The sequence below is a fragment of the Sturnira hondurensis genome, unplaced genomic scaffold (genome assembly GCF_014824575.4).
Source record: "Sturnira hondurensis isolate 20B ecotype Veracruz unplaced genomic scaffold, ASM1482457v3 Scaffold0005252, whole genome shotgun sequence".
In the NCBI taxonomy this organism is placed as follows: Eukaryota; Metazoa; Chordata; class Mammalia; order Chiroptera; family Phyllostomidae; genus Sturnira; species Sturnira hondurensis.
In genome coordinates, this window is record NW_028077883.1 from 7,770,277 (window position 1) to 7,785,444 (window position 15,168).

General features: G+C 39.0%; 2 protein-coding genes and 1 long non-coding RNA gene across 4 annotated transcripts; 1 reads left to right on the plus strand and 2 right to left on the minus strand.

Annotated features, from left to right (window-relative positions):
• Positions 1-17: 17 nt before the first annotated feature.
• On the minus strand, positions 18-14,256 carry GNG11 (G protein subunit gamma 11). The gene is made up of 3 exons (XM_037046473.1): positions 14,192-14,256; positions 3,934-4,075; positions 18-455 (listed from the first exon to the last, which is right to left on the minus strand). The coding sequence occupies exons 2-3, from the start codon at positions 4,027-4,029 to the stop codon at positions 330-332; spliced, it is 222 nt and encodes a 73-aa protein (XP_036902368.1). The 5' UTR covers positions 4,030-4,075; positions 14,192-14,256; the 3' UTR covers positions 18-329.
• Positions 6,554-9,237, plus strand: LOC118987354 (uncharacterized). The gene is made up of 2 exons (XR_005066548.1): positions 6,554-7,233; positions 7,322-9,237. It is a non-coding gene; the product is annotated as an uncharacterized LOC118987354 (long non-coding RNA).
• On the minus strand, positions 10,316-14,489 carry GNGT1 (G protein subunit gamma transducin 1). 2 transcript variants are annotated; one of them, XM_037046472.1, is made up of 3 exons: positions 14,387-14,489; positions 14,192-14,294; positions 10,316-10,477 (listed from the first exon to the last, which is right to left on the minus strand). In XM_037046472.1, exons 2-3 carry the CDS (start codon positions 14,285-14,287, stop codon positions 10,349-10,351), a joined length of 225 nt encoding a protein of 74 aa, XP_036902367.1. In that variant the 5' UTR covers positions 14,288-14,294; positions 14,387-14,489; the 3' UTR covers positions 10,316-10,348. The 2 variants fall into 2 exon arrangements, with proteins under 2 accessions (XP_036902367.1, XP_036902366.1); XM_037046471.1 differs by having other exon boundaries at positions 14,192-14,297.
• Between the last annotated feature and the right edge of the window lie 679 nt (positions 14,490-15,168).

Genomic DNA, 15,168 nt, shown 5'->3' on the forward strand with positions numbered 1-15,168 from the left:
TCTTAAATGGCCAACACTTATTTTCCAGAGATAAAACTTTATTTGAGGCATCAAGCAATATACTGAAAGAGGTGAGTCATGCACAAGTAAGGTCCTTATTTCCATAATTGTACATTTGCTACTCTCTGCCCTCTTAAAAAAGAGTGGATAGTGAGCAAAGATGAGAAGCACATAGCTTTTATACAATAGGAAACCATATCTATATAAGTGCTTGAGAAAGTCCGCTTTAAATTTAGCTTTTCCTTCTTTAAAAAGCATGTCGGTTTTATTTCGGAAAACTAAAACAAGCTAGTTCTTCCACTGAGGATAAGCTTTCTCCCCAGAGTTATTTATGAAATAATGCAGCTGCCTTTTTCCTTAAAGGGGTTCTTGTCTTCTGGAATTCCTTTCACCAGAGGATCCTCTCCAGAACGTTCTTCGATGTAGTTTTTTATTTCTTCAGAACATTTAGACACCTCAAGGGGCAAACAAAATGGATTAGGTCAGCATTGTTCAAACTCCATCACCAGCTTCCAGTGAAATTAAGGATATGACCGGATATGACCAGAACTTACAACGAGGCTGAAAATATGAAGAGTGCAGCGTGGAGCATATATGTAATTTAATAAATAATACAATCTATATAAAATGTATTTCTAACAATGGTCAGGGTCCCAAAGTTTGAAAGTCACTGTATGAAATACATCACCCTCAGCAATTTCTATCCATTGTGCCTCCCATGATTTCCTTCCTCTGCAAAAGCATGGTTATGACGTGTCCGGGATATTTTAGGAACTAAACCAGACCCTGCTTTCAATTTCTCATGCCAATGACCAGTTACAGTAGTAATTTCCCTAATGTCCTGGGGTGTATCCTGCCAAAATTCTCACCTACTCGGGGGTGTGCCACGTTCTGCAATTTCACAAAGTGATAGAAGCAGTGGGGAAGTCTGACTCTGGGAAGGCTGAAGTTGCCCAGGGGTCCGACTCTGTCTCTCTGCTCTGAATTCTTTCCCCAAAAATCATCAGCAAAGATGTAGTTGAGGCTTATTATGCTAATCTGAGGCTCCTGTGTATATGTCATCATTTTAAATGTTACCCGAAATGGAGAAAGGATTAAACAGTTTCTATAAAAAGTCTATCCTTAAGGAAGAGGTTGTAAGAGTGAGTAAAAAAAAAAGGGGGGTGGGGGACTTGTGTCTTAATGAAGACCTCCATTACTAGTAAGAAATTAGAAGTAAAAACTCAAGCAAATTCCACTGGAAACCACTTAAAACTAGGCAAAAATGTCTGCACTAAACTGGTAATCTAGATGAGTAATCTTCAGCTGTTTAAATGGTGACCTACTAAAACATGTTTGCATGTGCGTCCCAAAACATGTAAAATCGTTTACTTATAAATGCAGATACTACTGTGACAATACATCATGCACAGTCATAAAACATAACCTAGAAATTATCTAAAAGTAGAGATTTTAAACTAGCCCCAAATAGAAATTTTAATACTTTACTCCCACACCCCAAAACACTCCTTGCACACCAGCTCAGAAGCCACTGATTAATAATTTAAAACTAGGGAATATAATGATCTGTCTTAACGTGTGGCAAAATAAAATCTCAACTGCCATTCTCTCAGGTAACACTTTCCCTCACTGCTGACACACAGAGTGTATGCGCTTTAAGTGAATTCTCAGAAGCGGTGATGCAAGTATCCACAATGAGGGGTCTGTGGCCCTGAGAAATTGAGGGCTAAGATTCAAGTACCCCTAAATTGTGTCTGTTCTTAACAAGGCTTCTTCCTTAGGTTTCCAAAGAGAGAGACTGGTAACCCTCAAAGTCCTCCTCTGCTGTATTTCCTTCCAGGACCAAGAGGATATGTTTGAACAGCAATTAGCTGGAGCCAGAATCCAGCCTGTGGACTTTCCGTCCTTGGCCTGAGCAGAGCACAGGGCTCAGACAGGAACAACTGAGCAACAGAATAAGGAACGGCCTTGAGGCCGTGTTTTATTAACTGCCCTGTTGTTAGCTCTAGGGCCTCAAATGAGGAGACAGTTAGCCTCATGGAGATTCAGGGTTTGCTTTTTGTTTGTTTTTATTCTTTAAAGTGAGAGGGTCCAATGATCTCTAAGAGCCTTAGTGTTTGTCTAGCACCAATACTCTATAATTTGAAGTGCATCGTAAAATGTTTGAATATCATAAGTAGGACTTTAATGCCTCTCCCTCTTTCCCCTAAGGCTATCCGTGAAATTTTCTCTCCCTCTGGCAGACAGTTGCAATTCCTGAAGCTGGAAAGCCTATCCAGCAGGGCGTGTCCCAGACCTGGATGTCGGGGAACTGGCAGGGAGGACCTGCTAATGAAGAGTATTTTCAGTCAGCTGCATTCAGGCCCTCCCCAGTTTCTAATCTGAAGCTTTCAATAATTAGAATATGTTTGTCTTCTTTTTCCCCTGTGAGTTTTGCATAGCCGTACAAATATTAAGATATTCCAACTCTGCAGATAATGCTTTATTTAGCAAATGCAACTCTGTTTAAGGGGAAACCTCTAAGGTTCATTGTGTGAAAACACTAAGTGGCCAACACATGCTCAGAGTGGACGGTTCCTTAAAGTTTCAAGAAACCCGCCTGTTCATTGGGTTCCATAACTTTGTTTTTTTCCCTTTAAACACAACAGTATTTTTAAAGCCACGGTAACTTTCAACATGGATAGAAAGGACCCCGCACTCCAAAATCTAGAAAGAGTAAGGATTTGGAAGTGACAGATTAAACATGAGAAAACACATGGATCAAGAATAAAACTCAAAAAAGCCTACATCTTCCAAACATCACTCAAAATGTGCATCTTGAGTAATAAGACTTTGTCCTAAACAGGCCATCACTATAGCAGGAAGTTAAGTGAGCATTTTAACTGTACCTGCTTCATTTCCATTGTTTTCTCTTAATTTTTCCAGTATTAAAACCACTGAATAATTAAATCAGTTTAAATTGTCTTGCTGTTGAGAAAGGACTGGATTGTTTCCATTAAAAGAAACAAACAACTATCCAAAAACCCGTTCCCAGACTATAGGTTGCCTGATAAGGAAAAAAGGAAGAAACTACTACTGGTAAGAGAGTAAAGGAAAAAATTACAAAACCTCCAACAAATTTCAGTGGAGACTTCTGAACCCTGGGGCAATTTGTAATCCACTTTGGTGGTCTCTACAATTTTTCATCACGATCACTAAAAAGAATTTTCATATGTACCTTGGTATATGTATAATTGTTTATGAATAAATAGATGCTACTCTATTTATTACTTACAAAACATAAACTGGAAATTATAAACGGATGAGGTTAACAAATAAACACAGAAATTGCAATATTTTGCTTCCAAGCCCCAGTGGACTGTCCATTACACCCCTCTGCAGAGCGGTGGTGAAATTTAAAACTAGGTATATTATAATTCAAGACTTTAAATGGTAGGGTTGAGGGTGGGAGGTTGGGGTGGGTGCGGGGGAGTGGTGGCGGGAGAATGGAGACAACTGTACTTGAACAAAAATGAAAATAAAGAAATTTTTAAAAGACTTTAAATTGTGATTTTAAAAAACGTTTCAGGTACCATTCTTTCCATAATGAAAAACATGGAGGAACCTAAGTAGCCATCTGCTACTTTTTCCTACAGCTTGAGTTTTTTAACACCAACTGTGTCAGAACAGGCAAAATTTCTCATCTGTTTCCCCTGGTCTGGGCTCTTCAGATGTTCACTTGGCTTGAAATTACTCATCAGACCTCTCTCTCCTTCACCTCCTATGATTTCCCATACCAACTGGCAGTTCCCAGGTACCACCAAAGTCCTCCTTTAAGAGAAGCGGCAAACACAAAACACAGCAACAACAATAATTTGTTTTACTGAAGCAAACCAGGGAAAGCCAACCCTGGTTTATTTCAGAGAAGGAAATATTCTGGGATAGCCAACTTACCTGTTGTCTCTGCAACTTCACTTCTTTGCGAAGTTGTTCAACTTCCATCTTCAGCTTTTCCTTTTCTGGCAAATCTTCGATGTGCAGGGCCGGCATCCTCGCCCCAGACCTGGGCCCAGGGACAGCTCTGGAAGTGGAGCGGCTGGAAATGCAGCAGACCAGGGCGCGTCCCAAAATAACTGCTGTGCCTGCGCACCCCGCCCGCGGGCGCAGGATGGGACCGCCTCCCCGAGCGGGGGGTCCCCAGCGTCCTGAGCTCTCAGCTGCCTCCGGACCTTCCCCTTACGCCAGCCCTGCCCAGTGTCCCGGGATCTTAAAACTCCTGCGAGAGTCCCCACAACTCCCAGAGGCCTGTCCCGGGCATCCCGGGGAGGGTTCAGTCCAAGGACCCTGAAAAGCGCTGCCCGATCTCCCGCGGGGATGTTGGCCCCGATCCCGGCTCCGGGCCCGGCCACGCCCGCAGGGGACCGGCTGGGCTGGGGCCCAAGAGTTTGAAATTGCCCTAGTCCACTTCCCTGGAGAAATATCAGAAGTTTTGCTTTTTGCGCACCCCCTTTTTTTCCTTTCCCAAGTTATATCCGGGTTTTGTTTATGAAGTAAGAAAATGAGGACACTACCCGGCAGGAAATAATGAACCGTCACTTCTCCAAGAGTTTCAAAAATACACAGCACGTAACTTTCCCCCATTTAGATACACATTTATTGTGGGAACTGTGGACACTTAAGAGAAATTCCAGATGGAGTATGAAACAGCTGTGATCTCAGAAACACCCTCCACGTCTGTAGATGTCTAGCCAACCAAAATGTTGAATGTCTGGGAACTTATGAATACTACTTAAAACTTAGAGATGCCTTTTACTGACATTAAATTATCGTCTGGTTCCTCAACAGCAGAGTTTCTATTCTTCCTTCAGGAAAATGTTTTGTAATGATTGGAGGATAAGCGCATGATGCCAGGGAAGAGAGAGCGAGAATCTTTACGTTCTCCCCCAAAAGATGTTCACTCCCCATCTGCCAACGTCTGGGTGACACCTGACACCAAGAACTTTAATTCCTGATTCATGCAGTGTTGGTTTCACCACTTTCTAGAAAGCAACATTCATCTAGCTGCTGCTTTGCAGGGTCAAGAAAGGTGTCTGATGTGAAAAATGTTTGCGTGCAGTATAAACTTTCCTTTGGACTATAAACTAAAACCTTGTTAATGATGCTGAAAAGATTAGAAGAAAAATAAAGCATGAATGTAAGATACCTTCCCAAGCAGTCAGATATTTCTTTTTCTCTCCAGGGATTGCCTGCTGTTTACAGGGTCAAATTCAAGGTAAGAGTGGAGGCAGTAATTGACTATTTCAGGGTAGTTAGTCTTAGACATTCATAACCACTGCCGATTTTTCAAGCAGAGGTTTTGTTTGTTCAAAAACCAATGCTCTACTTGCTGAGTACTCCCAGCTTCTAGTCCCAGCTCTGACACTGGCCATCATTGGAAAAGTTGCTTATTGTTTTCTGGATTTTGGTTTTCTAATTTGTAAAATATGTGATGGGACAGGGGAGGGGTGAATTAGCTAAGGTATATTTTGCTTCTAATTGTACTTATACACCTACATCTGATAACTTGCTTTCACAAGGAAAAATGGTAGGGGGTTCTCTTTCTGTGTTAAAAATACCACACCTTCCAGGATCCTCCAAGACTCAAAGGAGTGAGACCAGCTGCTGGAGTTTTCCCTGTTAGTAAGCAGTGAGCCAAGACAAAACTCACACGTTTCTAGAACAAATGTTTTTTTTTTTAATTTCCCATAGCTTCAATTTAAAAGGTTGGTTAAAAATAGCTTAATTGAATTAGCGAAAGTAGTTAATGTGGCCTAAACTAAAGGAGTTCAGCATCCAAATTAAATAAGTTGGTTAAGTAAATTAATGTGAGTATATCTGTTCCAAATCATAAAAACAGCATTATTTTGATCTGGAAATTTCTTTCCTGTGAAATCTCTAGTTGCAAGCAGTGAAAAATATTTATAAATCCATAATGGTTTTTTAACTGTTCCCCTGGTGTTACAAGACTTAAATTAGAGATAAAATACACACGCCTACGTTTTGTTGAGGTTTTGTTCTTATCAAATAATTCACATGCTGATATCACACTTAAGTAAATGGGCTGAACTCAGATAAATTGGGAAATGCTGAATCCCGTGATTACATAGAATTCTGAAAAAAAGCTTTGTTGTTTGGTTTTAAATGGTGAAATGATGAAAACACACACTCACACACACACACACACGCACACACACAAATGAGTCCCCTATTCCCAAGCACGGAATTTACCTCCCAGAGAGCAACCATGGTGAGCAATTTCATGTGTATTCTTGCAGAAATATTTTGTAAGCAAAATTCTTTGGATAAACAAATTTTAAAATCCATATCAATTGTGTTCAAATGTACTTTTAGCATTTCCCACATGTTATATATATTAGCACTAATAAAAGAGAAATAATATGTGCACAAGCCATTCAGCAGTGAAAATGACTTGTGTAATCAGAAATGAACTTTTCTTATCCTACCATCTTTCAACAAATGTTTTAAAGAAATTTTCACTTATAAAACAGTCATGGGGATGTAAAGAACAGCATAGGTAATATATTCAGTAAAATTGTAATATTTATGCATGGTGTCAGATGGGTTCTAGACTTAATGAGGTGATCTCTTCATAAGTTATATGTATCTACTCACTCTGCTGTACACCTGAAACATGTAATATGTATGTCGACTGTAACTGAAGAATTTTCAAAGTCATTGGTTACATAAAAAATTAAAAATGAAGAAATATGCTTAATAAAAATAATATTAACACTGTGGTTATTTTCATTTTTAAAGTGTAAAAGAGCAGAGATCATGAAATATTTACCTTGGAATGCAATAAAAGGAAAAATAATTTTTCCGATGTAGTAAGTATGTTGTTAAAAATCCATAAAAAGAAAACTGTAAGAAAAATTTGAGGCCAATTATGTTGAAGTTGATCTTATACTAACGTGAACCAAGAAAGACCACAGTTCTTATTTTTCCTGTGGTTCTTTCAGGACATACATTCCCTCTGTCTCTGTTTTTGGTAGTGTGAATAAATGCATTCGCATGGGAGTGTTCACAGACTGACTCGTTTCATGTGATCAGGTGCATAAGATTCCTTTTCTGATGGAGATAATGGGAAGTCACAGGATGGTCAGTTTCTGATGCACCAGTTACCTGAAAAACGAATAATTCATGATATCAAAATGATTTCTTTTAAATGATGTTCATACAAGACTTTAATCTTCAGTTGGGAATATAAGACAGAAACCTGTACTTGAACAAGAATTAAATAAAAAGATTATATTAAAATAAAAAAAAAGACTTTAATCTTCAGTGCATGTAATTGGTCAGTCTCATTACTCGGTTTATTGTTTCCCTCATGTTAACACATCCTTTTAGAAATTTAGGAAGTTTGACATTCGCCTTGTTTTGAAACGTTGCTCACATCAATCAATCCAAATAAAAACAACAGTGAGTTTTTCTTATTAAAACTTAAACTCACCTATGCATACGAAACACCCTGAAAGTACAAGCATCTCAAATGATATAGTAAGTATGTACACTTTACTTATTCTTACTATTGATATCAGGAGACTTTTGTTAACCAGCCAAATGCAAAGGCTATGCCTGGAGTAGTTTTTCTTTCCCTATAGTTTTACTTCATTCCATTTAACCTACTAATTCATGTCCCTGAAACAACAATTTCTGGGCAGGGAAAGAAAGAGGCATTCACTGCCACTTGTAGCTATGGGAGGCTGCGGGACAGTCATGATTTCATTTCCTTCTTCCTGGACCATCTTTCTCTGTGCTTCCTTCCTATGATGTTTATCTTATTCAAAATTCTACTGCTAATCTGTACTTTGAAGCAGCAGGAGTTTTACCCTACTATTGATTTAATTAATAAGCCAGCAAGAATTCTGAATTATTCAGTATAAAAAGTACTGTTTGCCTCCTTTTAATATGATCACACACATTAAGTCAATTCGATTGTAGAGACAATTTATTAGTTGGTACGGCACTTTCAAAGATGAACAGAACTTCTGTCCTGAGAATTTACAATATATTATTGAAATGAAGACAACCATACGTGTTATAATAAGAGAAAGTGAATTAATGTTAAATGACTCAAGAGATATCCAATACTCTTGGGATGAAGTTAAGGGACAAAGGAGATAGTTTTTATTAAGCCTCAGAAGAAAAATAGGATTTCAAAAGGCTGAATGAAATGAGGTGGAGTGGAGAAACATTTTAGGTGCCATGATTAGTATGACTGAGCCCTAGAAGATGGGAAGCTGAGATGTAATGGAAGGGATTATTTCATGTTTAAGTTTGTTGACTAAAGGAAGTCTACAGGGTTTATAGTAATAGAGGACATTTATTAAGTGTTCTTCTATATGCTCATCGTTGATCTGGTGATTTTAAATATTCATGTAACAATTCATCCTAACTGCCCCTCATTTCATACATAAAAAGATTACTGAAGTTCAGAGTTGCAGTTACTCGTCCAAAGCCCTCATCTAGAAAAACAGTGAGCCAGGGTTTTAATTTAGACTTGTCTGGCTCCAAACCAAAAGCTGGAGGTGTGGAATAGGACTGTATAGGTTACTAAATTCCATAGGTAAGACTTTGTATTTTTATAAATCAGGAAAATAAGATATGGAACACTTAATAAACACTAAATTGCACATGGAAACTCCCTGCAGAGAGACCACAATTAAACAAATAAAACATGTATTGTACTAGATGGCAATGGGTACAATGGAGGAAAACGAAGTGGGAATAGCAAGTGCTGGAGGCTGGCTGGAGAGGGTTTTTGTAATTTTAAACAAGGGGACAAAGAGCTTTTCTTAAAGAAAAAGAGATGAGACTCCAGTGGCATATCCTGGAAATCTTTAACATCCCAAGCCTTTTTTGGATATATAGTAGAGTGTGTTGCTAACCGTTCAGCCAGAGGTCTGGAGTCTAGACCTAAAAAATTCACTAGTTCACTCCTCTAAGCCCTGATTTTCGTCATCCCAAAATGAAGGTGATGGACAAGAGTCTATAATCTTTGCTGAGCATTTACCGTGGCCAGAGAGGGTGGACACAGTGCTTGGAGCCAAACTTGGGACAACAGACCTTTAGATTCCCTTCCGGACCAAATAATCAATAATTCTTATCTTTTTAAAAGGATGACAATCCATCAGAATGTTTGATGGCAGATATCCAAAAATAGCCCTGTACCTGTGAGAAAGCAACAAGGAAGCACCACCAACAAAAATAGTTCACCTGTTGGGGTCATTAACACTTGTCACTTGCTATGGAAGTAGAGGTGTTAGTCCTCAGCACAGAGGGAGTGAAATCTGGCTTAGGCGAACTCAGTAGGATGCCCGGAGGAAACCTATGGGCAGGATGATAGCTATTTTTCTACCATTTCACCTTTACGCTGCTACAGAAAAAGGACAGATGGAATAGCATTTACCTTATTAAAGGATTCTGGACATTTCGCCTCGTTCCTTTTCTAATAGTAATATTAATTATTGGGTGTTACTCTGTGCCAGGCGATATGCTGAGTGCTATAGTCACCCTATGGTAATAGTTAACCCCCACGAAAAAGGGCTAGTGCCATTATTATCCTATCCTACAGTAGAAGAAACTGAGATCCAGCAAAATTAAGTAATTTATCTAAAGGCAGTTAGGCACCCAAGTGCCAGAGCCAGACCCCTCCGACTTCTCCTAATCTTTTTGCTGGAGCTGGTTAAAGCCACTGTGCTCTGTGACCAGAGACTGAAGCCTCAATCCAGCTGGCATTCTGGGAAAAAGGGACATCACTGGTGACAGCTACAACAGTGAGGATGCAGGAAGAGGGTATGTTAAAACCAGCACTGCTGCCTGGCTGTTGAGAGAGAAAGGGACACTGAAAACAGACCCACAAAAATCTCCAGCACACACAGTCTGCAAAGATAGGTCTTCCATGAATCAGAAGACTAGCCTTCCTAATTCGGCAAGGAGAGAAGGTTTGGGAACATGTAAGTCTAACCATGAAATGTCCAGGTAGAATATTAGGAGTGTGGGAAGGGAAGGGAAGAAACATAAAACATTAAGTATCTGCTGACAACCAATATAATACAGACTCATTCATAAAACATAGTAATTATTGTTGAAGGGCTCAATCAATACTTCTTGTCAATTATGTGTTAAACCTTATACTAAGTAAATGTTTAAAAATAGACTTAATATTGTCACACCTCAATTTTTATTAAAAGTTTCTATTTGGAAATTTAAAATTTTATGTAAATGCTTAATAATATTATTATACATGCAAAAAATCAATATTGCCATTAAAATGTAAGGTATGCCAAAGATTCTTTAAATTTTATTTTTAGGAAATCACACAGCCTCCTTTCAGCTCCTTGAAGGGGTTTTTGTCCTCAGGAACACCCTTTACTAGAGGATCCTCCCCAGATCTCTCTTCCACATAGTCCCTTACTTCTTCGCAGCATTTGGATACCTGAAAGGAAAGGAGAGAGATGACTCACTGGGTCTAACACACAGTGCTGCAGAATCCAAGAACGTACTCATCGTAATAATTTGCTGTGTTCCATCTGTTTAATGTGGTTCTGCTCTCTGCCCGTGCATATGTCCTTTTCAGAAGACCAGAGGAAATAGCTGCTCCCTCCCCTGTCCTTTCGAACATCTCCAGGCAAAGGATAAAGAGTTGGCCACACTCCAGCTAAGGGTTCCCAGCTGACACTGCCTCCAGTTTCTTAAACGGAGACGGGATCCAGGGATCAGAACACAGTTGGCAACACAAGTCAAGGATGTCAGCAGAGGGAACATTAATTACATATTTCTTCTCATTCCAAACTTGTGGCCTGTAGAGGTGGGAGGGAATGAATCGTTGTTAAATTCCAGGCTTATCACCACTCCTGGAATCTCAGAAGTATTCACCTGTAATTTCATCTTAAACTCATCTACAGGGATTGATCATGACAATGCACTTGAAGATGAGTTCCCAAGGGTCAGGGGAATATGGCTGATTTGTTCACATGTACCCCAGGCATGTAGAAAAGAGCCTACCTTTAGTTGGTGCTCAACAAATAAATATTTGCTGAACTGAATAATTTGTTTTGTTTATGAGCTGGTTCCTCACTTATCTTCATCATTATAGCAATAACTCGTGAAGAGTCAGGCTTTAGGAATTTAATGGACTTAGCCAGAGCCTGCTAATGTACCATTTAACATACCTTTCAGAGAGAGACAGTGTTCTATACACATGTAAATACATGTGGGTGGGTGTACATTGATAGGTGCATATGGGAACAAAGTATTCATTTTTTTTAACTTTTACCTTGTTGGTTTTCACTTAATGCATCATTCATGACATTAACACACAAAAAACTTTCATTTTTGGCAGTCCATGAAGTGACCATTCCATTGTTACCTAGCCAATGTATTGTTTTGTTTTTTAATGACATCTTTATGACAATATTGTATACATATTCCAAGCAACATTAGACATAAAACTTGAGATTACAACTCTGCAAACATTACTCATGTTGGAACAAATCACTTCTAAGTGGAGCAAGGCACTGGTAAGGTTGCTCCTTCATAGGACAAAATGTGGTGTGTAAACACTTTTAAAACATGCAGTCATTTGGATTCATTCTTTCTCTTCCCCCAAATTCCAAATTGAGATTTAAATTCATCTTTCTCCCCCTCTTCCAAACACCAGCTCTTTCAGCCCCTACCAGATGTCAGGGACTGAGGTTTACATTGCTGTCCTAATTCAGGAGGCTGGCAGTGTCTGGCTAAGATCTCAGGACACAAAGAGCAATAAATCACCTGAAGTCCTATGTGAGTGTATGTGTTTAAAGTGACCTCGGTAAGGCTTCTTATAAGTATATATGATTTAATTCAGTACTACATAGGCTGACGGAAAGCATCGACACTGGATTCAGCCACTGCAGGTTTGAATTTCGGCCCTGCCCACTGACCAGCTCCATGAGTACATCTTAGTCCAGGTTTAGTTACTTCATCTATGAACTAGCAAGAGCGACACTGGCTGCATTAGGGCCTGGAGTACAAAGATGCGCATTCACATGGTATTATCCCATTTATTCCTCCCCATTGCCCTCTGCATTAGATGTTATTACTATGCCCATTTTACAGAAGAAACAGAGGTAGTGGTAAGCTAGACAACTCCAGTGAGTGTGGTTACACAGGGAGAAAGCTGTGGAGTCTATCTGAACCAGAGACAGGTTCCAGAGCCCACCCACTGAGCCACACTGTAATGCCACTAAGCCATCCTATGTCGGAGCTGTGGGTTCAGAACCTCAAAGTCGTGTGCTGTGTGTGTGTCTGGGTGCAGTTTGTCGGTCTGAGATTAAATTAGTTTGACTTCTAAGAGCAAGGAGACACTGAATAATAGGAAAAGAAACCCAAAACCTGACAGAGGGTGATGCACGTAAAGTTTACTCAAAGTGAAAATTTGCATGTGGACATGCAACAAGTGAGTAATAAACGTGAAGACAGCCAAATTGCTTACAAAATCACAATTCTGAGTATGTAAATGATAAATGGTCATTGGCTGCTTCAACTAAAGAAGAAAAAAATAACTCTTCTTTATCCCTAAATTATATTTTAAATTCCCCAAATTATAAAGATAAAGATTTGAACTTTTTTGGTATGTGCTCCAAGCTTTTCTTCTGTTTATAGATTTAATTTGATCTTGACAGCAAAATATGTTTTGCCTATGTGGAAAGAGCAACAGAAAAGTTTGAGACAATTTTAAACATCAAAGAAGCCAAAATTCATATTTTTAATAGGGAGTAAGAGTTTTAAACTAAGTATGAAGATAATACACTCCTTTTTCCATTTTGTCCTGATAAAATGAGTTTTAAAAAAATGTACAAAATATACTCTTATCATTTGTGAAAGAGTATATACTTTTATCATTTATCATTTCTACTAATTTTCCAAAAACAAACTAATCTAAAATATCTACATTTTCCAAGCTTTAGTCACTGCTTCTTTGGTGAAACTTTTATACCTTTGCCATTTATGTCCTTTAATGTCAGAGAACTCTTGGTGACCATTTCTAAGACCTGTCAGATGTTTTGGGAAGGAACCTAGGTTTGTGCACTTGAACTAATTTGTATTTCCAGAGAAGGAATAGAATGTACTCGTTTATTACTGGCCATGACAGTGCTAGAGGGGATGAGATCTTGAGTAAAAGTATTTAAACAACATCAAAGCATTGCATCAAATAAAGAGAAGCTGATCAGTTTAGAAAGATAAAAACAAAAGGCCAGTATGCATTGCTCTTTATTTTATTGCCTAGCTAAAATATGGTCTCTCTCTTATATTCTTTTCATTTTTGATTTTCTTTTTAACAACCCTAAAAATATAAAAACGTTTTTAGCCTAGTGACTGTACAAAAACAGGCAATGGCTGAATTTAGCCCATGGAAAATAATTTGCCAATTCTTTGACTTAAAATCTAAGTCAAAAGGTAATTGTGATTATTTTCTTAATCTCTGTTCAACTTTTACTTGCACACTTTATTTTCAACTATATTGAGCCTCTCCAGTGAAAGGTGTAGCGCAGGAAAAATAATTTTTCTTCTACCTTTGTAGGCTCTTGGCTTGCAATAAACCCCTTGCAATAAAAAAGCAGATCAACAGTGGGAAAAAACAAAACAAACAAAAGGTTAATCACATGTATACCTTCTGTATACATGGGAAACAACCAGGGAAACTGAGGAACTGCCCCAAATGGCTCAAGACACCTTGGATACCGTGTCCAGCTAAAGGCAAAGGAAAGATGGGTGGGAGGAGTGGGGCTGAGGGCAGCCTGTGAGAGGTTCCCAGGCAAAGCACAGTGAACAAGCAAAAGGCTGTGAAGCAGATCCAAGTCTCCACCTTCTCCCTTGATAATAGTTTCCCAGAGGTTTGGTCCTTCTCTTCCCAGTCCAAAGAGGAGGACACCCTCACAGATGGAGATCTCCCTTACACGTGTAAAAAAAGCCTCTTACAAAAGGGCAAATCGTTCAGGTTTTCAGAGACTTTCCTGGCTGTTTCTTAAAAATCATTAGACTAAAATAACCTTTATGCCAGAAAAGCATAATTGGGGAAGGCAAATTCTGCACCCGTTCCATGGTCTCTGATCTGGTAAATCCGACAGCGTCTCCAGTGACAAACAGAATGCAAAAGAAACAGGTTTACCAGCATTCTTTCCAGTGTCACTTCTTTCTTGAGCTGATCAACTTCCATCTTCAATTTGTCCTTCTCTGTCAGATCCTCAATATTGATCACCGGCATCTTCTGCCTGCTAAAAGGTAGAAAGTGAGTTCATACACCCGATTGCTGGGCTTGCTTCAAGTCGGTATCAGCCAACCCTTCCCTCAGCTCTTAACTTACTGAGTGAACTGTTTCTTTCTTTGTGTGTTTGTTTTAACCTCCTATGACAATTGGTTTCTCATGAATGCCCTTTGAACAATTCTAGCACTGAGCACCGGCCTTGGGATTTTAAAGCTTCTTTATAATCTTCACTAATGTGATTAAACCAAGCAGTAGACTAAACACCTGCTAGTAGGTTTTGCAAGGAGGTCAGTGTAGTCAGTGGGTAATCTTAAACACACAAAGCACCTTCTTTTTTCCCCTCATTTTTTCCCCCCACGGTGTAAAAATTTGGATTTCCAACCTTCCTCTCCAGCTCTAAAGCCCTCCACCATATGATGTACACCATTCAAGTTAGTTTAAGGTCATTTTGAGGACTTTCCATTAATCATCTAAATCGCTGGAGTATTTAATCTGGTATTAACAGAGAACCAAGGAAAAGTGTCATTATCCGTTCTTTATAAAGACTGGGTTGAAATATGCATCAATAAAATGGAAATAAAGCAAACAAGCCATTCAGCTCATAAAAATAATTTTCATATTACTTCAATGTGTTTCTCCAGACAATACCTGAAATTTGCATGTAACTGTCGCAATGAATTGGATGAGCTCACACAGCAGGATAAGGGGGACCTAGGGAGTCCGATCTACCAATATCATCATGAAAGAACAAACTCTTTCTTCCGAACTCTCAGCAATGGGAAAAATGGCACAGTAGCTTGGTGGTACCTACATGAAATTGCCTGGAAAATAGTTCATGATAGCCAGGTGGCATCGTGCTTATAATCTCTACTTTTTTTCTC

Excerpts from the sequence above, each read along its gene's own strand:
- GNG11 (XM_037046473.1), bottom strand. The coding sequence starts at position 4,029 with ATGCCGGCCCTGCACATCGAAGATTTGCCAGAAAAGGAAAAGCTGAAG. Across the intron at positions 456-3,933 it reads TGAAGTTGCAGAGACAACAG|GTGTCTAAATGTTCTGAAGA; the intron begins GTAAGTTGGCTA and ends TTGCCCCTTGAG.
- GNGT1 (XM_037046472.1), bottom strand. The coding sequence starts at position 14,287 with ATGCCGGTGATCAATATTGAGGATCTGACAGAGAAGGACAAATTGAAG. Across the intron at positions 10,478-14,191 it reads TGACACTGGAAAGAATGCTG|GTATCCAAATGCTGCGAAGA; the intron begins GTAAACCTGTTT and ends CTTTCCTTTCAG.